At 38.2% G+C, this 23,008-nt stretch overlaps 1 protein-coding gene across 2 annotated transcripts in view; it reads left to right on the top strand.

Annotated features, from left to right (window-relative positions):
• Window positions 1–462: 462 nt before the first annotated feature.
• The window catches only part of SOAT1 (sterol O-acyltransferase 1), a 30,519-nt gene continuing 7,973 nt past the window's right edge, over window positions 463–23,008 (top strand). The window contains exons 1-10 of one of the 2 annotated variants that reach the window (XM_075182309.1): window positions 463–705; window positions 5,644–5,779; window positions 15,781–15,839; window positions 16,609–16,757; window positions 17,509–17,568; window positions 18,737–18,844; window positions 20,505–20,787; window positions 20,881–20,959; window positions 21,665–21,746; window positions 22,072–22,117. In XM_075182309.1, the coding sequence (XP_075038410.1) occupies window positions 697–705; window positions 5,644–5,779; window positions 15,781–15,839; window positions 16,609–16,757; window positions 17,509–17,568; window positions 18,737–18,844; window positions 20,505–20,787; window positions 20,881–20,959; window positions 21,665–21,746; window positions 22,072–22,117 (1,011 nt within the window). In that variant the 5' untranslated portion in view covers window positions 463–696. Of the gene's footprint in view, window positions 706–5,421; window positions 5,482–5,643; window positions 5,780–15,780; window positions 15,840–16,608; window positions 16,758–17,508; window positions 17,569–18,736; window positions 18,845–20,504; window positions 20,788–20,880; window positions 20,960–21,664; window positions 21,747–22,071; window positions 22,118–23,008 lie in introns of those variants that run through there. The other variant, XM_075182308.1, reaches the window with a different exon arrangement.

Genomic DNA, 23,008 nt, shown 5'->3' with positions numbered 1-23,008 from the left:
AGTGCCTATGTAAATATTATTTTAGATGCTTTAAGGATTACAAGAAAAACAAGATGTAAACTAACAAACCGCCTTTAATAACCGACATGGGCTAGATTTACTAAGCTGCGGGTTTGAAAAAAATGGGGATGTTGCCTATAGCAACCAATCAGATTCTAGCTGTCATTTTTTAGAAGGTACTAAATAAATGAAAGCTAGAATCTGATTGGTTGCTATAGGCAACAATCCCCACTTTTTCAAACCTTTAGCTTAGTAAATCTAGCCCATAGTGTATAGATTTAGCTCATGTAGACGAGGGAAAGCTCACCTCTGGCTCTTTCCGGGTTACTGCCACAATGTCCCATGTATCCTTACCTAACGTTCACCGTATCTACCAAATCATCATCATCAGGCTGCCTAATTTATTCACTGCGCATGCGCTAACTCCTATCGCGTTCCTTCGAGTACGCCTGCGCTTTGCTGACCAAACCGGAGCGCATCACATTCTTCTCACATTACCAACGAGACCATAGAGTGCATAATCTGTGTGCAGAGCGGCTCAGTGAGTCACAAGCGTTACTTTAAGTGAGAGGAGCAGGAAGGGATGGGTCAGAATTAAAGAGTACGGTAGAGGGATCATCTCGTCTGCCGGGGAGTGGACACACCACCATCACCTCAGGAAGCTGAAATCACGGGTCATCACAGGATATTGCATGAATGAGCCAGGTATTGTCCTCCCTGAGCACCCACTCGCTTCTTATGGCACATGCTATGAATGAATGAGAATTGTGTGTAGTGTTCTGCTAGCAGCCATTCTGTGCTGTTGTATCCATGCTTCATTTTGGAAAACTGAATTATCCCCCTTATATAGGTTATCTGAGGTTACTACCTTACAGTCAGTGTCATCTTACATTTTCGGGACTAAAAATTTAGTTACAAAGAAATAAAAGTCTTCATCTTATCTGTTACTGGTCTATTTTATATGGCTGCAAATGCATGTTTATTGGTGGGATGGTTTACTTGAATCCCCACTTTTTTTAAGTGTAGATACAGCAATAATATTCAAACATTTTATATGTTTAATTTTTTTCTTATTTGTGTTTGCGAAGACTCTCTTACACTGGAAGTGTGCAATTTCCTCTTGATCCAAGTGGCAGATAAGAGTAATCTTGGTCTTTTTTTTTTGTGTAAATGATATTCAGTTTATGCTGCGTAAACTTTTCTGTAGAATATCCTGTTAGCTTTTGTGGGTTTCAAAGTCAATATTAGATGCTCAAGACTTAAGATGTGTTTTATATGATAATGCCATTATTAAGCATTATTATGATTATTATTATTATGCATTGTTTACCTGGATAGTGTAGTGAAGATGGATCATTACACAAGGGTAACCTAATATATATATATATTTTTTGTTAAAGGACCACTAAACATTACATACAAGCTGCCTTATATTAAAAATGGCAAAGTTATAACTGGAACTAACACAGTTTTTCTATCTAGATGAATTAAGAGAACATTTGAATATAAAATACATGGTCTGCAACTCTGGGACTGGCATTTAATTACTATTAAGTGAATTGCATATCTAAAATTAAAATTCTTCCAGAATAAGGGGAGAGTCTGTCTGCTGAACAGAAGTGAATGTTTTTATAACCCTTAACCCATTTTTAGTGAATCGTCTACCATAGTGTATTCTGAAACAAGTCCTTTAAGTACTGTATGTCACAATACGGTTCATGTAATGAGTACAAAAATAAGGACTAAGGGCCAACCCCCTTCCCTGTGAAACTTGTTTATTAATGAGGTTTTCAAGGTCTTGCAATGTCACACTTGTAACTGATACTATATTAAGGTCTTCCTTTAATTCAAGACAAATGCTTTGCCTTATTCCCAGGTATGTCACATTCTACTTTGTAAGGCAGAGTGGTTTATTTACTAACAAAGTGAACACGTGCAGTAAGTTATAGCAAACAATTAAATTCTAAACTTTGCATTTTGCTAGTAACAACCAATGTTTTACATTTTTTGGGAGATGTATATTTTGACCTATCTCTACCTCCTATGTACCTCTTAAGCTGGTCTTACCAGGCCCTCCACTGTTCCTTGATTACACCTATGCAGTTTCGGTGCTGACATTAAGGAGAGGAGAGAGCTGTGAGCACTAGCAGTCAAATTTTGGCAGGTAATCCGAAATGCAAGAAGTATGTACATAATAAATTCAATTCCAGATTGAAGTGACCAATACAGCCAAGAGTTGTTTCCTAACCCTTCTCATCCCTTGTTCTAGTAACTTGAAAAGCTCAGATAGGTTGGGTTTATCAGCGCTGTATGTTCTCACTCCTCTTGGTGGTTGTACATTGGTGCAGTAAGATAATTATGGGGTTCTAAGTGGACGGGGATTCCAAATTAAGGGATACCAGTGGGTGCATGCCCTAAATAGCAGGGATTATCCAAAGGTTGACGATTCCGTTAAGTGCACCCACCATAATTAGGCACACTTTAATACATCAGGACTTCCAATGTTACTGAGAGAAGGTATCAGAAAATCTAATCCATCTGCTTCTATTTTGGCTGAATTGGAAAGGAAAGGAAACTCCACCTCTCCCCAATCAATGCCATGATAATGGTATGTGGGTGGCCTGATCAATAAGCTTGGGATTACAGAGTTTAGACCACACATGATGCATCATTTAGGAGGAGGATTTATTTTTCTTGAAGGGTGGATATTTTTCCATCATGGAATTTGTGTGATAGAAACATTCAGATTGAATCTTATATTTAGTGATCTCTTGGCTAGAACTGAACAAAACTGTTCCTGGCTGCAGTGCGGGATCCCCAAGGTGTGTGTGTGGTGGTCTCCCTAGCACCGATTTCCTGGCTGCTTTTACATGCCACCTGAATCTTGGAGGCCAACAGATTCCTATTATAATAGAATAAATCATTGTTTCGCCTATTAGAACAGGGACTATGTGAGCACTACAGGCAGCAGTGTGTGCTACACCATTGACCACCAGCTGTGTCAGTCCTGGCAATAACCTCCAACATTTTTCAATATCATTAATGCCACCCGGCTATCAAAATTTTCTATATAAAATATAAATATATATATATATATATCTCTATCTATCCGAAATGCCAGTTAGTGTAATATGCAATAGGTACCTTGCCCTGTGCTTTCTTTCTGCTGATATCTTCCTATTGGTTTGCGGGTTGGTAAGAATGTCTTGTTGGCTTTGAGAAGCCACTTGTTAACGGTAGACTGTAAGCGGATTGGTTCTTCCTTTTTGTGTATTTGAATGTGTTGATCTCAGCCCAGTCACTCCACTCTTTATCTGCTGGGTGTTTTATGATTTATTGTAAACCTTGAGAAGTGATCAAATGATAGTTTGTCCTTAGTATGAACCTATTTTTCTGAACAGTTATCAGAATGATAATGTGTCAGTGCTTCTTTATCTTGTTATTTCTTCAGGTCAATTTGACATTACACTTACAGTCAGGTGTCTGCCAAGGTGATAGCTAGCTATCTATTGTCTGCTACTAGATAGATATACAATTTCCGTTTAGGAAAAGTTGTGCAGTGTGGCTGAGATAGCTTCTTCACCTCTGTCCATGTAACTCAGTTGCTGCAACAATTAAGCTTAAAGGATAAGTAGTGTTCACTTTATTATCTTTGTATACAGCATCACATGCTGATGATGGGAACAGTGTGATAGTAGCAGGGAATATTCATGTTATTATATATAACTTCTTCCTTGTGTTCCTGCACCTGTACCCATTGGTGATGGTTACATGAGATGTATGAGCACTGTCAGTTTACAGATTGCTTTCCTGATATAATCTGTTTAGCTTCTTTAAAATTATCTGTTCTGTATGGTGATATTTTTAGTGATGTGCTCAGGGGCCCTGGGTGAAGGGGACTCAAACAACAAGTGTTCTCTCTTCTACAATTCAGTTGGTTTATTTATTTTCTACACTTATTGTTTTTTTTTTTTTTTTTTTTAACCAGATAGATTATAATGCCTTCTTCTGTTGCTAGTGCTAATAGATTTATATTATTTTGATGTAATAGTAACTGACCTGCAAGCTACACTCAAACATAGGTTATACCGCTCAGTTAACGCTTCTTAGCAGGGATACCTAATTCAGAGATATGGTGTACTACAAGGATATGCACAATTGTACTCAGCTGGGGGCAAATAATATGGCTGCTCCCACTCTCCTCTATTGAAGGTTTACAGAAAATGTACCAAGTGCTTATAAGATATAGATAGATATACACCAAGCAGATTTACATGTTTTAAAGCTATAGAAGAAATGAAATGAACATTTACAATCCACAAAACAAATAGCTATTACATTTTCAATGATGTCTTGCTAGGTGGCTCAGTGGTAAGCATTGTTGAAGCCCTGGGTTTTATTATATTCTCTTTCCTCTGGGTGCCCCAATATCCTTTCACAGTATATGTTTGTCTCTTCCCCACCTTCACCTAAGATAGCTGGAGCCATATGCTGGTTTTCTGTCGATTTGGGACTTGCCATTAATACTTCCTTATGGGATGCACTCCTATAACTATGAAACGTTTTACTAGTTCAGTGTTGGCTAACCTGTGACACTCCAGGTGTTGTGAAACTACAAGTCCCAGCATACCCTTCCAGCAATAAGCTGCTATATATTTGCAAAGCATGCTGGGACTTGTAGTTTCACAAACATCTGGAGTGTCACAGGTTGGCCAACACTGTACTAGTTGCATCTAGTGTTTGTGAGCAGCACTACTTGACTCCTCCATATAGACCTGCATTGAAGCCTTTGGCAAACTCCTCAATGCAGATCAGTGGATGAAGTGGGCTGGCATACGGTGGTATGCCATATCATTGCTTCTCCTACTGCCTTCATTTGAAAACTATCAAATTCCATTCACTTACATATACCATACCACCACTTCTAAATTTCCACTTTGACCACTGAGGCAGATCTTACATCTTATGCACTGTTTGCTTGGACAAGAATTATCATCCTGTGCACCAATCAATGCACCGTCGTGAGATTCCTATTTGTAACTTGATCATATATAGGTGCATGTTCTGTTCAATAGCTTATATGATTTGCCTGTATCTGAAGTGTAAATGTGTACTCTGACCCATTGCACAAAATGTGTGGTGTGTGCACGTTTCCCCTCACATTTCTGGAAAATACCTATCTGATGTGATTGTCCTTTCTGTCAAGATTTGTATTGATTGTCATCCAGTAATTTGTGTTTTCTTGGTATTGTATATCATCTTGGTGGAAAGATTTCTTCATAATATTAGGTGTAAATTCCATATTGTGGCAGTCTTCCAGTGTGCAGAAACTTGTTTGCAGATGGCCTGTCACTGCCCAGGCTGGCTGACATTCAAAAGCACTTTGTTTAACTCTGTGTTTACTCAAAATGACACATGATTGCATCCTGTATTGAACACATAACCAAACAAGCTTCTACCTTTCTGACTGACTCGTACTCGGTAAAGTGCCGATATTTTTCTCTTCCAAGCTTTTATAATTACTATTTTTAAATTTATCCCTTATTTTCTTTTCTTTCAGATTTGTACAGTGCTAGTTTTCTTTTCCTTTTGGTATTTATGTGGTCAGCATGTCCTTTAAATGCATTTATTTATTTATTCTAGACCAGTGATTTGACAATGTCGGAGGAACGCGTTTTGCGGAGTCGCCGTTTAGTGTCTAAGCCACTAATGACACCGGAAAATGAGGATGTAATAAGAAGAGCAGAAGGAGACAGGCCCCTTAGGGCTGTGAGTAATGGTAAGAGTATATAAGAATGAGATCTAACAGTGTCCATATATTATACACAGGTATAATTTAATACAGGTATTGGTTCTCTTATATTGAAACCCGTTATCCAGAAAGCTCTAACAGGAAAAGTGAACAATTGCTGCTATTTTGTGCTATTGTCATACATAGGAATGGTATCAAGTGCCTCATCCCTACAGTAAGAGGTGATGTGTTAAAGAACTTTTGAGGAGGAGAATGCCAGGGGCCACATGGGGAAGTCAGATATAGCTTAGTATATTTAAGACAAGTTCATGGAATTGGGAAAATAAACATTTATCTAGAAAACGATAAGTCCAAGCTTTCTGGATAATGGATCCCATACCTGATATATGTACAGAACTAGCTGTGGTGATTGCAGCACACTTATTTTGGATAATGTCTGTATGCAATATGAAAAAACCTTGTGGGTTATTTACGACTGTGAGGAGGATCAAAAAATCAACATAGAATATTAGACAAATGTTTTATTAAAAATGTTTAGCATAAAAAAAATTTCCTGCTTCACTTTTATTGTTTAGCCACATCACTTTGGAATGATGAGAGGTACCTCCCATCACAAATCCATTACGTTTGAATGATCCATAAATATTTTTGGGGTATTCTCATATGTCCACATGAGTTGCAGAAATTAGGTGGAGCATTTTACCTTTCTTAGGGGCACATTTATCAACGGGCGCATAAAGTGAAAAGTAGTTTTCATTCCTTTATCGCTTTGATAAGGATTGAACTATTTCTCATATTTATTAAAAAAATCTTCACAGGAGCAGCAATCGCGAAAAACTGCTGTTCCTGTGATGTTAAAAACGTACCTTTTCACTGGCTCTTCGTTCCCGAAGCTGCTGTGCGGTCCACAGAAGCCTTGTGCGCGTGCTCCGTCTGAACACTTCACTGTTGCAGAGAGCGGAGTGTGATGGAGGGAGGGATCATGTGATCCCTCCACACATGTGCTGTAAAGCTCTGCTTTTCAGAGCAGAGCTGAACAGTGCTGAAAAATAGCAGAAACGGTAATGTACGTCAGCCTGAGTTGGCGTACATTACTGTATGTGTAAAACCATTTCTATTCATTGTTAAATTGTGGTACATTGCAGTCTCCATAGAAATCTATGGGGACTGCTATGTATTACGAAAAAAAGTGCAAAGCAGCATATATCTATGATATCTGCTGCGATGCACTGTTGATAGATGAGGCAAACACTTCAATTGGCGTCTATTCCCCAAAAACTGCTGTTTTCGGGGAATAGACGCCAATTGAAGGTTTAATAAATAGGCCCCTAAAATTGTGCAAATTGCACAGTGCTTGTATATTTTTGCAAACCAATTCATCGTGAGGGGACATTTGGGCATGGGAGTTCTTTGGTTTACCCTGACATGAAATACAAATCTATACACTTACTGTTTTCAAAATAAACCTTTTATGTTTAAGATCATTTGTAATATTTGCATTGTATTAGACATAGAAGTAAAACAGATGTACATGCAAAAGTTTTAGTAGCTTCTTACAAGTGAAATGTTTAGCTAAAACTGTTGTCTTAGTGGCACTTTTATCTGATGCCCACCAGCCATTCTTATGTTAGAAACATGCTGTGATGTTGCATGTGAGATCTCTGATAGTGATCCTATCAAAAGCAATAGGATCATTATGGGGCATTTTGGTAAATGCAGTGACCACATTACTGTATTAACTGGCCCCAGTCACAAGTGAAATGATCGGACCATTCAGTCCTTACCCGGCTAGATCTCTTCCAGCACACACGAGCAGAGCAATAGGATCGCAGTGTCCAATGCCAGTCTATGTAAGTAGAGGGACATTGAGGGTAGGTTTATCAATGTAGAACAAGAGCCTGCAATGGGTACACAGCCACTATGAATATAACTTCTCTAGCTGGTATGGAAAGTGCTACATATACTTGTTGGGTTCAGCCAACTTTAAAAAAACAAAACAAAAAAGCAATAAAAACCCAAAAGAAATCCCATCTAGACATTGTAATGTGAGTGCAGGTTAATTCTCTGTATTATATGGTCACACCCATCTGAGCATGTTTATCTCACTCCCTTCCCCACTCCTTGGTCTTGTGACGATGTTTGAGCTCCTGACAGAAAGCATTTTTTTACTTCGATAAAGTTCCTTTGGCTTGGCATTGTTTGTTTGACTGGGCACCATACCAATTTTATGAAAACATGTAGCAATACAGCAGGTGTATTTCTTATGTGCCTAATTTTATATAGCTGAATGACAACCGAAGCCTTGTGATCATTTTTACATCAACAACTTTCTTAATCTAATTGCATCTTATTTAATGATGCTAATGTGTTTAATATATAGGCCTTGTTGTAATATACGTGATAGATTTGGCTCTATTGATGACAGCTTTTCTTATGGACTTGTGTGTAGATTTTATCTGCAAAAATTGATAGTTTATTCAGAAGAGGGTAAGAGAAACAACTGGGACATATAAGAATACTTTGCTATCTTTCTGTTTGTATTCATTTGAAACTACTGTTCTTTCCTTTATGTACACATTGGAAAGTTTGCTTGATTATATTATTTACTAGTTTACCTACTTCTTACTGCTTACTCAACTTGTTTGCATGACTAGAAATCACAGTGAGAAATTCCAAGCATTGTGTACCTAAAAACAACACACTGCATTATCCCTAGGCATATTTTAAAGGTATGTCCTGAGTTTGCAAGTGGCTTTTGATAAAACAACTCCCTCTCTATGCTATAAAGGCAAAGCACCAATAGCGCAAGGAATGGGGTTAATGTTTTGCAACAGTGTAATCTCATGAAACCTATATGTAGTATTTAATTGAGTGCTCAAACTTGCTGTAAGTTTATGGTGTGCGGTTGCACTGAATGTTAGATAAATGGATAATTAATAAGACTTGAAAGCTGCTAAAATGCTGGCTGTGATTTCCTCTTATATTGATGTTTTTGGATCCAAATCGGACCTGATTCATGTACAAACAATGTAAATATTAAATGGTTATTTAGAAACCTATCATATACTTCTCTTAAATCTGGTTGAGTGGTAGCAAGTTTTATACTAAGAAAGCTTTTGAGTGTGTTGAATGGAAATTTGTGGTCTGCAACAATAACATTTCATTCGGACCCAATTATTTTATCTCCTATTACATGCCAACTGCCAGGGGGTCCCAGATTTCCATTTCCTGGGGGACTCGTATAATGTGCTCTTTGTCCCTGGTGGTCGAGCCCACGTTGACAATCCATATATAAAAACCTGCTATTACAGGGCGTACCTGTGCTTGTAGGTTCACAACCGTACTTGGCATATTTTGACTTGCAAGTTAGTACCCTGACGGTCATTGCCCATTGAGTACCAGGAAGAGCCCTAGTGCCATTCAGCACACGCTGGTGGTGGATGGGGGGGGCAAATTCCCTGAGGATTTTAGCTCAGTGCTTGGTCTGCCCCTCCCCCCCCACCCCCCCCCCCCCCTCCTTTTTACAATGTTCCTAGGCTAGCAAAGCCTGGTGTTGGTTGCAGCTTTTTGCAGGGCAACCCCATGTTTGTGTAGCCCCCCCTGCTTTAGTGGTAATCGGCTCAGACTATACCACTGGATGATGGTTTATTTTATTATTCAGTTTTGAATTCTTCTGCCTTCTGGTTTTTTTTTTTTTCCTGGTATAGATAATATGGTCATCACCATCAAGTTGATGATTCCCAATAGCTCTTTTCCTGCCACATATATACACTCTCTTGAGTTGCACTTATCTTAACATATGAGTATTACATATTTAAGCATACTCTAAATTGGGCCCATAGATATAGAAATGTCAAATGGTACCATTGGGACTTGTGCACCTAAGACAATAGCTCCAAAGGTAAAACGATTGAAAAGATACAGATGAATAGTGTGAGGTCACCCAGAAAAACACAGAGAAGTATGACCCACACCCAACATCTATCAAGAGCATCCATCTGTCTCGCCAGAAGCCACGCATGTACCCCTAAGTGTTCCCTTTAAATGTTTTATTCTAATGTAAGGTTGTGCCCTACACATTATTTTCTATTTACTCAACATTGTGTACAACTACAAACTAAAGCGAACTAATAAGAAATAATTTCTGATCACAATGTAAAATGTATGGTATTAAAAACAAAACTGGTCTAAAATTAGCAATACAACAGTTTAGCCTGTTGCAGGAAGCTTGCACAATCCACTCATTTCATAATACCAGGATACATTTTGTAATCTTTCTGGAACACACGCTGAAAATGGGAAAGGACAAGATAAGACTTCAGATTAGACAAAATGCAACACCACTACATGAGGATACAGAACGCTCTTGTTAATCAGTAACAAACTGTACGATCCACAAATGTGCCAGATTACAAACAGGAATTGTGGAAACCATGAAACTTATTTCAGGACACACAGTAGCATATTGTGTATAAAGACCTGGGTCGGTGTGGCACAGGTGGTTCATCTGCATCTACAGGTGATACAATCTATGGTTTTCAGACAGGTAAACAGGTTTTTGTAACTACAGATTGTATAGTAAGACCAGTAATGGAAGACTTATTGTTTATTTCTAAAGTGCTAAAGGGCTCTGCAGCTTCAGCCAGTGTGGAAGAACAAAGCATACATAAAACTGGGACATGCCATTTTAAGTTGGAAAAGATGTAGTGATGGATTAGGCTAATGTCAAGTAATCCATGAAATCCTAGTGGAAATTTTGTAACTTGGCATGATGGTGTGACTTCCCTAGATATTTTGGCTTAAAGGAAGGATATAATGAGCTGTGGTTGGGGGGGGTTCTATCACACTTCTCAGTGTGATGGGGAACCCTTTTCAGTTTGGCACCAGTACTGCATCTGTCCAACAATGTCTTCATCGTAACTGTTTTTCTTTTTCCCTGTACCATGTGAAAGGTCTGCTCACCCTCCTAATGCAGTCCAGGTAAGCCTGGCCATATCTCGCATTAACCTCAAGAATATATAACATTTTATGTTGGGAACCTCCTTCTTTCAGTAGTCCCTTGCAGTTTTTAATCGCATGTTTACTTTTGTTTTAAAATTCAATACAGACCTTATTTTCTATGTTGGGTTAAGAGAACTATAGAGCATGACCTGCGGTGTCCTTGTCACCTGCTTGTATTTATGACATTTACTGGAGTACTATACCTTATACCTCCTTGTACAGCTTCAGTTGGTATCTCACTTGTATATAAGAAAGATGACCTTTTGCCAATGTAGTTATATGGAGAAGAATGAAAAATGACATCACAAACATTCTTGTTTTTAACCTACAGTTAGCTGGAAAGATCTCTGTAAAGGATTGTTGTATATTAATAGCAGCTTTACATGACATTTAGGTTGCTGAGGGTGACGTGTGTTTTGACGTGCTATTAAATGAATAACTGTTTTTCCTCTGTTACATTTCTGTCTCATAATACCATTTATGCTTTTTACTACTCTTGTGTCAGAGATTCTGGGTGTCATGTGGATCTGACTACAGTCTTCGCTGTGATCCTTGTTGTCCTCATAATGACTTCACCATGACTAATAGTCTGAATACCATCAGCCCAAAGCTGAACTGCAGTGAACCCAAGATATGTAAAAGTAGAAAGCTGACTCTCCCTTATCTATTTTGTGAAAAAATGTAGGTTAGATTAGACACGTGACACTACTGTATTTGTCCTGTTTCTGTATCTTGATGAACCTCTTGGCTTATGCGATTACAATCCTGTAACACCACTGTTGTGGTCTGCTGCTGTACACACTGGCTTTACTCCAGTTAACTAGAACTGCTAGAGTCAGATTACACAGCACATCTCCAACTCTTCATCATTGCTCTATACCAGTGTCATTGTTAAGAGGAAAAATCCACCGAAGATCTGATTGTTTTCCTCATTGATAACCAGCAACAATTCAAATTCAATCCATGCTGTGTCTCGTCATCAACATTTATTTATATAGCGCCAGCAGATTCCGTAGCGCTTTACAATTGGGAACAAACCGTAATAAAACTGTTCCTGATGGGACAGAGCCATAATTAAACAGTGCCACCAACTAGTCAAATTATGGGAAAAGTTGTATCTTGATTGATATTCCGTAGGATTGTTTGCAAAATGATATTTTGTTTGTTTACATTGCCATTTTAAACAAGGAAACTGGTACAGTGATGGATTGTGCTGAGCGTTCTTTCAAATCCTAGCTGGAATCTTTTAAATGGGCAAGGTAGTGGGACTTCTCTAAATCTTCCTCTTGCAATCTGCAACTAACTTCCCACAGTCCCATATACCCACCAGTTCATCCCACTCCTGTCCTATGCAATTTATTTTGCACCCTCTCTCCCCCACAATGCAAATTCATTTAATTTATTTTTCTGAATTATCCATTTCCATCTCCATCCCATGCAATTCATTCATCACCCCCCCCCCCCCATCTCCAGAGCAGTATTACCTAGGTCTTCTTGGTTACTATGTACGAATAAAGTAATTTATATTTTTTACACAGGCTCAATAACGTTACAAGCTGCAGGCACCAGAATTGTGCCTGTAGATGTTTTCAGACCTTCAGTTCATTCAAGTTATTCATTAGAGTGGTGAATGATAGACCTTTGGCAGACCTCTCACTAGACATTTGAACAGACAGGTTAACAGGTTTTTCTGTCTGTGTTAATAAACACACATCAATATAAAATCAATGTAGAGTGTGCTGGGTTTGGTTGCAAGTATTCCGAATTTGGAGCTGGGGTCAATATTGATATTACAAAGTTCACTATCCAAATCAAAGACTGGATATCATATTATTTTTTTTTTTTTTGCTGTTTTCATTAAAACCTGGGGGTAAATGTCGCCTTTACAAGCAATCGCCGCTTTAAATTTTAGCTGCAGAGCCGCCGATTTCCGGCGAGTTGAACAAATCGGACTTTCATACATTTACTCCCAGGTTTGTTTGTTTTTTGTTTTTGGTTTTTAAATTATACAGTAAGCCAATTTTATGTTTAACATACAAATATAACTTAACACAATGGGTATATAACCAGCATTTGCAGTCACTGCATTAGCCATTCAAGAGCATCAGAGTGACAGCTGTTCTTTGACATGTCTTCATTGAACATGTTGGAACTTTCTTCATGTACACATTTCAAAACATCAGCATTTAGCTTTGGAAGAGTTCATTAAAGTAATTGTATTATGTGTTTTTTTTTTGTTTTTTGTTTCTCCTCCTGTTTTGGTAAATGGGGGATGTTTGTTTAGTTTGCACTAAGTAAGCCAAGAATAACAACATTTAGTTATCCCTGGGGATATATCTTATATCAGTGCAACATGAATCATGAATCATGAATCGGGTAGACCTTTACTAGAGGGCGGACTACCTGTTACTGTGTAGGAGAGCTGACGCCTGTCGTTTGCAGCACCATGAAAGCAGGATCCAGCTCACTTGCTTAACTCTGCTGTCAAGTTGCGGCAGCAGGTAATAAGTGTTGGAACAGCATTCGGCACAAATTAGTCTCTGGTTATGTTTAAAATTGTGCTAATTAGATGGCACCGGGTTAACCTTATTTACCTTTTACCTCCACTTGAAATGGCTCCTTACAGTTTAATAACATATATATTTTATTGAAAAATCTTAGGCTAATTGTTTGGAGTTTTGCTTTACCCCCTTTTTTTTTTTTTTGTTTTTGGTGGGTTGCATTCTTTACTGTATATAGCTTTTTGTTACAACTTAGAGTTGTAACTCCAGTGTGTGGTGTTTCCACTTCTTTCCTTTTATTTCCCTACCACTATTTTCACTTCTTCTTCCCTTAGGATGTATATCTAGACTGTTCCCTATATTAATATGGTGTAAATATTTTTTTGAATGAAGTATAAAATGAATGCATGTAAGATGGTTGGGATACATTATGTTTGTTTAAACACAGCAGAAACCCTTGAGTGGTCCTCTATGGTTCCTTCTGCTCCTTTTGACCTTTCCTCTTCCTTCCTTCCTTCAAAAAGGGAAGTGGTGTAGATAGGGGTGAGTGGGCAGAATATTTTGGCATACACGTATAGCTGTTTAACTGGGCGTCTATCGCTGATGGCTCAAGCATGTGCTGTCAGACAGTACACAAAGCCTCAACACTGAAATGGGCAGATTAAATAAAGAAATCTGTTATTTCTTGTTGTAGCATTGTTGTTTTTAATTTTTTTTTATGCATTTGAGCACTTGACACCTTTTGCCTGAGAATAGGTGCTGCTAATTTTGTTTTAGTAGCACCTATGCTCTCTATTTATTCCCCCGAATGGTAGTCCCAATCAGTAGCAGTCCAATGGATCCAACTCTGAGACGAAGATAAAAGTAATTTTGTTCTGGCTGACTGCAAATCTGTAAGGTCCGTGGTGTAAATATATGAAATGCTTCAGTAATCTCTGAGATCATACTGAGTGCTTCTTGCTGGCTCAGCACATGACACAGTGGTAAAGAATTGAGATATTAAGTTTCTTCCACTTTGTGAATGGTCAAAGACTTGTTGTTCACAAACCTGCAGAAAAGCGTATCAATACTGTGCTGAGTTTCTTTACTTCCTTACATCTGTATTAACATAGATCAGATTATGTAAATATATCATCTTCTCTTTCTAACCTTCCAGACCTGGACGTTGATAAGTGTATCCGTGTCTTGTGGATGGATATGTAATGTAAACATTCCCTGGTGTTCCAGTGATAAGTGACCTTCAACAGACAAATGTCTGTGTTCCTTCCACTGTGTCCCAGAACAGTTAAGATTTAACCTTGTACCACAAAAACCCCAAACTATATTTATTAGACAAGGCAAGGACATATTGTTCTTTCAGACTGGTAAAAAGACTGGCTGTGCTGAATTAGTTCTTTAGTCACCAGAGCAGCGTACTTGCCAGAGTGTGCTTATATTCTAGTTTTAGTGCCTTACGCAGCATAGTTTGTCAAAGAACGCAACTGGGATTTCACTCTGTGTCTGACTGTAAGCTTTTAGGTATCTACCGCACTGGGCAGCTGCATTTTCAGACTAGACCACTTCCAAACTCTTTTGCTGTGAAGTTTGCTGACATGAGAATGGATCCTTATACGACGAATACTAATCTCAGTCCTACAAATCCTAGTGCAAATCCTAGTGCAAGTCACAGCACTGCATCACTACTACAGTCTCTCGTATCTAGTTAACTACTATGTTGGGCGAATGGGATGTGAGGGTGTGGAAGTAAGCGCTCACAAGTCTGCGAACAATTGGCTTGGACATGCTTCTCGCTATAAGGCTGAACAATTGAGTAAAATAGTGTTCTCTTTTGCTACTTCTATGATCATCAATGGATAGCCCTTAGTATTGAGCATACACAGTTGATATAAAAATAGTTTTAATAAGTATCCCTGTAGGTAGGCTACAATTGTAGAAAACAACTAGCAGTAAGTTGTGTTCTTAATGGAATATTATACTGAACAAATATACTATAAATACAAGATGTGGTGTGTAGATTTCTTACCGTGTAAAATAAGTGCAGTTCAATGTCTAGGAATGTATAGAGATTATAAATTACAAAGCTGTTGTCTTGGGAAACCAAACCTGTATTTTACATGATAAAATAGTCGCTGGAAGCAATGTTTATTGCGGTCTGATATTTCATTTTGCGATGGTCAAGAATTCATGGACATCTTTGTTTAAAAAAGGCCACATCAATAATCCAATGCACAACATTGTACAGTGATTAAGATGCATCTCCTTTTAATCTAAATAAACTTGTCTATATGAACAGTGTTTTTGTTTTCTGATATTACCATCAGTGTGTTGCTGCCCGTCCGCCTTATTTCCCTCTCCCACTTTCTGCAAAAGAAAGAGAAATGAGAGATTTCAGTTCCTGTTTACGATGCTAGAACTCTCTGTGCAGAATCTCTCAAATGACCTTGTTCTCTGAAGCGCGTGTTTACATTGATACTGTTTGTCTGTGTTCAGTGTACAGTGACCTAACTTGTGCTTTCTTACGAACAGGTTTTATGGACTTTGAACATGTTATCCACAAAAAGATGGAATTGAAGAGGAAAGCCGAGGTAAACTTCCTACCCCTTCCCCGCTTGTCCTGAACATTCATTGACCTGACAACTGCAGCGGTCAAGTGATTTTAAATACCGGTTTCCTTATGATTCTAAACCTAAATAAAATGATAAAAACAAAAAACTCTCCAAAGAATCTCATTCCAGCAGTATCCTTGTATTAGTCTACTGATTTATAGGAATTGTAACAGTATTGATAGTTATCTTCCGTTCTGAAAAATATACATTATCAAATATTGTAATACCGACGCGTTTCTCAAATTGCAATTACCTCCTTCATCTGAAGGGGAGGATGTTGTACTCTAACCTACCAGGTTCCATCATGCTCTGTGCTGTTCTGTAACGGATGGAAGATTGTTTTTATATAACAGTAAAACAATATATATATATATTTTTTTTAAAATAATTTATTATAGAGGTTATACTGAACGGCGTGCAGCTTATTTAATTGGTGAATGTCATGTATGAGAAATGATGTGGGCTTATGTTCAAGCAGTTCATAGTACAGTATAGGGACAAATACTGTAATAGCCCTAGAAACAGGTTTGTAAAATGTATACAGCAATAGTCTGATAAATGCTTCACCCTACATATGATTTTATTATACTTTATACATCTAACTAAAATATAAATATTGCAAGTCAACAAGTGGTTTGTTTTTTATATTCTTATATATCTCTGTCTCTGGATTCAGTATATTTCTTGGCTTTTAGTTTTAGACGCCTAGAAATATTATATGTGAATTGTTTCTTCCTAACATCTATAGCTTTTGAAGAATGAATTAATGAAGGAAGTGGACATTCACTTCAATGAATTTGTAAACAACTTCATAGAGGAATCCACTGCTCTCGAAACCTCTGCTGCGTCCACAAACTTCTACCCTGGAAACGATGAAAAGGACGGTCACAAAGCAAGGTAACCTATGTAATATGTAACGTTACCGTGCTTGCTTGGGTAATATGCTCTTATTAAATGAACAAAGTGTATAGATGTGGTAAATAGGATTATTATTGTGAAGCCATACTTAAACCATAGGCCAATCCAAATCTGAAGATTCATTGCTGTCTAATCCTTCCTGATCTTATTTCGGACACAACATGCTGCTTCCAGTATTGAGTCGCAAAAAGCGGGTGTGTTTAGGACACTACAGGGCTCAACAGATACCTAGGGTCAGGAATCCAGACACAGTAACCTGACCAAGTTAAGGAGATATATATATATATATATATATATATATATATATATATATATAATTATACACAAATTTGTTGTGGAGCAAGGGGGGCTGAAAGTTGTTCCTTTTGTTACTAGTTTGCCCAGTGAATAAATAATTTTATAAAAACTGCCAGATTATAACATGTCGCTATGTCATTCTATTATATATAGGATAATGTACCACCTACTTAGAAGGATATTGGAGATCTCTGTGGGTGGTCCTAAAGCAATGTCTATGCCTGCCTGATGCAGGGAATATACCTGGTGTTAAGTGAGGGTGGCATCTGTAAAGGGGTTTGACGCTGTATTTATTATAACCTTTAGGTTTTAAGCTTTTTAAATATGTTTTTGGGTTAACTGGAGTTCTAATCTTTAAACACTTTAATCTCTGTTTACAGTTCTGTGTTTAACACCTTGATAGTAACCTAAGAATGAAATTGTTTTATTTCAGGACAGGGAAACCGCCACCTGAGCATGGGAAGCTCTTTGTATCAAGACGCTCTCTACTAGAGTAAGTGCATGTTCTTAGCATGTTGAGTGTATGAAGTTTGTTTCCTATAGAGGTGCATTTCACATCACAGTCCTCTTGCAGTAGTTGGACAGAAGCCTCATGCTACTACACTTACACTACTTGCTCTATCTAAGGGCCTGGGAACCAGACCTTGAATTCAGTCATTCATATTTTTTTTTTTTTTGGGGGATTTGACAGCTAAATGGAGGATGGACAGAAGCTCACATAGAGATCATTGAGTGCACATAACTGACTTTTCAAGGTGTATGACTGAACACGAATGGGGAGAAGGAAGAATTTGTTATACTCTGCCCCATGTCTTCTGACCTGCTAGCATGTGGTGTACTGCAACTAATACAGAGGTCAATGACCTCTATCTGAGCTTGTGTCTCGCCTCGTAGCCACTGACAAATAGGGAAGAGGGAGAAATATAATGAGCTACTGTGAGCCTATTGCCTAACTGTGACCTGTGGCCTTGATTTTCACTTACTGCTTGCCTCTAATTCTCCACCTCACATCATTATCCCCTACCCCTATCTCAACAAGGCCCAAAAAAACACTGTATTGCTTGAAAAACTCCAATCATCTTATCCACTACAAGTTGTTCTCTCCCCTCCCACGATAACACTGGAGAGATGCTGGCAGAATATTTTCAAGATCACCTTTTTTATTATTACATTTACCCTAATAACAGGCTAAGGGGGGTATTCAATTGACAGCGTGATCGCCGAAAATCGAGCGCTCGAAAAATATTACCGTTAATACGGTAAGCTGCGCGTAAAAACCGTCAATACGGTAATTTACTTGCTGGATTTCAGCGAGGAATTACCGTATTAACGGTAATATTTTTCGAGCGCTCCATTTTCGGCGATCACGGCGTCAATTGAATACCCCCCTAAATGTTGCATCCATTCAGTGTTTAATTTTAGTTATGTAAGAGTGCTCTAAGGCATAGTAAATAATTAGTTTTCCATATGTTTGATTATTATTCCTCCGGTATAGGGTAAAAGCTACGATCCATATGATTTTGCAGTATGTAAATGTTCCCAGACCGACCAGGACTGGGAATACTTGAATTATTGTGTGAGATGGAGCTGAATTCAATTCCCTGTGCGAAGTCGTAACGTTTATCAATAAAAAGTAATGATCATGTGTTTGTCTGTTACAGTGAACTGTTTGAGGTCAATCACTTCCGTACAATCTACCACATGTTTATTGCGCTCCTCATCCTCTTCATTCTTAGCACATTGGTTGTGGATTGTATTGACAAGGGAAGGTGAGTATTCTTAAGTTTGAGTGGTAGCTTGTTACAAATGTAGTTATTTGTAAAGCGAATTACATACAATAGCGTATATCGTAGGTAAAGAAGGTCTTGCCTAAATGAGCTTACAGTCTGAGGTTTGGGGAAACATGACACATAATGTAGCGCTATAACTTCTGTTGGTGGGGAAAGTGTGGATGGCTATTGGGAGTCCGCAGCATTATCAGCTGCTTTTAAGAAAGTAGTTTATTATGGTGTTTGTCATAGGCAATGTCCCAATCCAACTGCCTGTCCATATTCACGAACAGGGCTGAAATGTTTCTTCATAAAGTGAAAAATAAAACAAATTATGTTAAAGTGTACATAGTCTACGAACTGTACCATAAGATGCTCATAATATAGATGTAGCTATAGAGATTATATGGAAGTCTGCAGGATATTCATTGCTAAGTGTGGGATGCTTCTGGGAATCCATGTCTCGGTGTGCAATTGTACTATGCACATCTGAGTGTCAGAGGAGCATAAATAAACCCAAAGCAGATTCCAGGCCCCCACAGGCAGCCGCCCCCACCCCCAACTGTTCTAGAGTATGAGATAAGGTGTGTAAGCATGGCCTTAACATTAAACCTTTTGTGTTACGTGATCTGTCATTTAGTGATATTTGGCATTGTGTATCTCAAGCTAAACAGTTTTAGTAATTCCAACAACCTTGTCTATATATAGCATGACATTCCTTGATTTACTCTTATGTATTACACAGATAAATTTGATTTCATAACTAGCCGCCTGCCCCCCCCCCCCCCCCCTCCTCCCCAAAACATCTATGTGAAGTCTTTGTGTTATATGCCAATCTCTTATTTCACTGTTGTTGACTTTTACTGATTTAGTTTAAAAATAAATAAACTGATAAAAAAAAAAAAACAACCAAATTGCTCTGAGTGGATTTGGGTAATAACCAATGGATAATGGCAGCAAAGATGGTAGAAATAAATTGAATCATAACACATACTCTTTTACAGTTGCACAGATGCCATTTAGTGGTATTAAACGCCTATCGGTGTACAAATGCTCCAATGGTTACAGGGAAGTTTATGGATTTGTGAGCCCAGTGTCTGTGTGCCTTGTTATGTACCGCATCAAGTTCTGAGATTTTGTTTTTGGGAAGGTGATTATTTAAATAAAGTGGGCAAGGTCTATTATCTGAACCACCCCCACCCCCCCCAATGCTTTTTGCCTTATAAAACCTCCACAGACCTTTACATTTACACTTGAGCTGTTTTTAAATATGTCCTATATGAAAACTTTTGTACATTTAAAGGGTTTGCCCACTTTCACATTATTTTCTTCTGTATGTTTATTGGATTGTCTGTATCTGCCTGCAACTTTAACTTCTAGATCTACTTGTATATCTTCTAGGGAATATGTCTTCTAGTGAGCAGGACAGACATGGTTCCTCAGGAGACTCTTCAGTAGACATGTTCAGTTCCACACTGTGTCTTAGCCTAGTGTTCTCCAGCCATGTGTTTTCCTACAGTAGATGTAATATTTACAGGCGGTTTTATCTGGTCCAAGGAATCTTTCATGTGTTGCATAGTTTGTCATATCATTCAAATCATCTGCACAATTCTGCATGTACTCCATTGCTCTTCTATGACTTGCATTTCTCATTTTGCAGACTTGTTTTGGAGTTTGATCTTTTGGTCTACGCCTTTGGTAAATTCTCTATTGTGTTCTCCACGTGGCTATCCATGTTCCTGAGCACACTGATCATCCCATATGTGCTCTTCTCAATGTGGGCCCAGGGATACAAGACTTCTTCTCATCGCACCATCCGCTCTCTTTCCTTTGGCTCCCTTTACCTAATGTTTCAAATGTTTGGCCTTGGTTTCTGTCCAACCTACATAGTTCTGCAGTACAGTTTACCCCCTGCATCCCGGTTTATTGTCATCCTGGAGCAGGTACAGTACCGTTTTATAGGTGAAAAATAAATGTATTTACATTTTTGCGTTTATTGAAAAACCTTTGCTTATTGTTCCATAATTTCATTTCAGGTTCGACTGATGATGAAGGCACATTCATTTGTGAGAGAAAATATCCCTCGGATCTTCTCTTCTGTCATGGAAAAATCAAGTGAGTGGCAAGCTGCCAAAATCCCGATATTAACTTACAGACTTGGTTAGTGGTCCGTATATCCACACCAAGGAACTACCATAGTGAGCATAATAAAATAATTTTGGCACGTTAGTATTCTTTTTTTGCTTTGAATTTTATCTCGTTACTAAAACAAACTCAAACTGTAGGTGAAATAAGGAGAGTGGTTTCATGAGTAATTAACACTCAAACATTTTTATAAGCATAGTAAAAACGATTGTGTTTGCTTTTGGTCTATATGGTGCTACTATGCATTTGTACTTGGAACTTTACACTATTGGCAAGTAAGTGGATTTGTGTTGATCGCTGTCTAAATACAGTAAGATTGTTTGTAAACTTTGTAGGGCTGCCCTATAAATGACATTAACCAGAAGTCTATTTTCCAGAATAAGTAGGACTTCTTTCCATCTTTTCCCTAGAAAGTGTAGCCCTAACTCTTCCAATTGTATCTGTGAGACCAAACAGGCTGTCTGTATGTGAATGTTCTGTCTGGGCACAAGCGCATATCGTGCTCTAGAACCACAGTGGGTAAAGCCTTGTCTCTGCGGCTACCATGCAAATTATTATTACCCAGAAGTTTGTTATGAATAAGAGGCTAATTTATAGGCTTTGAAGTCCTATGACATAACATATATATATTGTCTTCCGTCAAACCTTTAATTGTCCATTATTTTCTCCCTTTAGCGGTTGTTCCAGTCCCACAAGTTACTCAATACCTGTATTTCCTATTTGCTCCTACCCTGATATACAGAGACCACTATCCAAGGTAAATTACTTTGTCAGCTTTGTACTATTTATCAGCATATTATGATTGTTTGTCTAAAACTTCCACTGGCAGTTTATGTATTTTTGTTCCATGAAGCTGACAGGTTCAGGTTTGACAGTGTGTTCCAGGATAAGTCTGTTTTCTCTTACATCTAAGTTCCTATGATTGAAGTGTGTTTGTGTGTTTGTGTGTGTGTGTGTGTGTGTGTGTGTGTGTGTGTTCGCATTGAACATGTGTTGACGCTACTGTATAAACCATGTACACTTGTTCAATATTTTTTTTTTTCTCGTTTAAAAAAACAAAACGCTGTTCCCTTGCTTTATAGGAATCCATCCATACGGTGGGGGTATGTTGCCACCAAATTCCTTCAGGTAACTCCAAACTTTTCTATGTTGACATGCAAAATATATATCATTGTGTGCTTTAAAATGGCTACCAATAACAAAATGTAATTTTTCAAATATGACCTATAAAGTAAAATTAATTGTTTACTGTTAACTTTACATTTTAAAAGAGCTGCAGTGGAAAGTCAAGTATTGGCTCCCCACTCCATTAGACAGCTGGAGCTCCTCCCACAATTTTAGGGCAGCGTCCTAACTGGATCTGACACAAAAATCTAAGGGGTATATTTACTAAACTGTGGGTTTATAAAAGTGGAGATCATCATCATCATCACCATTTAGAGATGTTGCCTATAGCAACCAATCAGATTCTAGCTATCATTTAGTACATTCTACAAAATGACAGCTAGAATCTGGTTGCTATGGGCAACATCTCCACTTTTTCAAACCCGCAGTTTAGTAAATATACCCCCAAGACTGCAGTCTTTTGGGCATATGTGATGCCACTGACCCTGCCTATGTGTATGAATCCACCAATCCACACTGATGGCAAAAATGCAAAGTCTTCTCTGCTAGAAGAACATATCCCTGTGGCAGTGGCGTGAAAGATCAGCATAGACCTATTTAGTTAAGCATATACTGTATTTATTTCCATTAATAACTGTAAATATAGAGCGTCAGCGTGTGTAGCAACACTTAAAGTTAACTGTTTTTGCGCTCTGTTTCCAAGTCTATTCTCTTTCTAGAAGTGCACCCAGGTCACTATAATATACAGTATCTTGCCCAAGTCACTTGTGTAGCTAGCTTCAGACAACACTGTCCGTTAATAAGTGATAATACTGAGTAGCTGAGTATTTGCTTAAGAAATAACATTAAAAACCCTTGTACCTCCAACAAGAATACAGTAACAATTGAGATATA

The sequence above is a fragment of the Mixophyes fleayi genome, chromosome 8 (assembly GCF_038048845.1).
Source record: "Mixophyes fleayi isolate aMixFle1 chromosome 8, aMixFle1.hap1, whole genome shotgun sequence".
Taxonomy (NCBI): domain Eukaryota; kingdom Metazoa; phylum Chordata; class Amphibia; order Anura; family Limnodynastidae; genus Mixophyes; species Mixophyes fleayi.
Note: the sequence above shows the minus strand (reverse complement) of the source record. Positions and strands in the feature narration are given on the sequence as shown.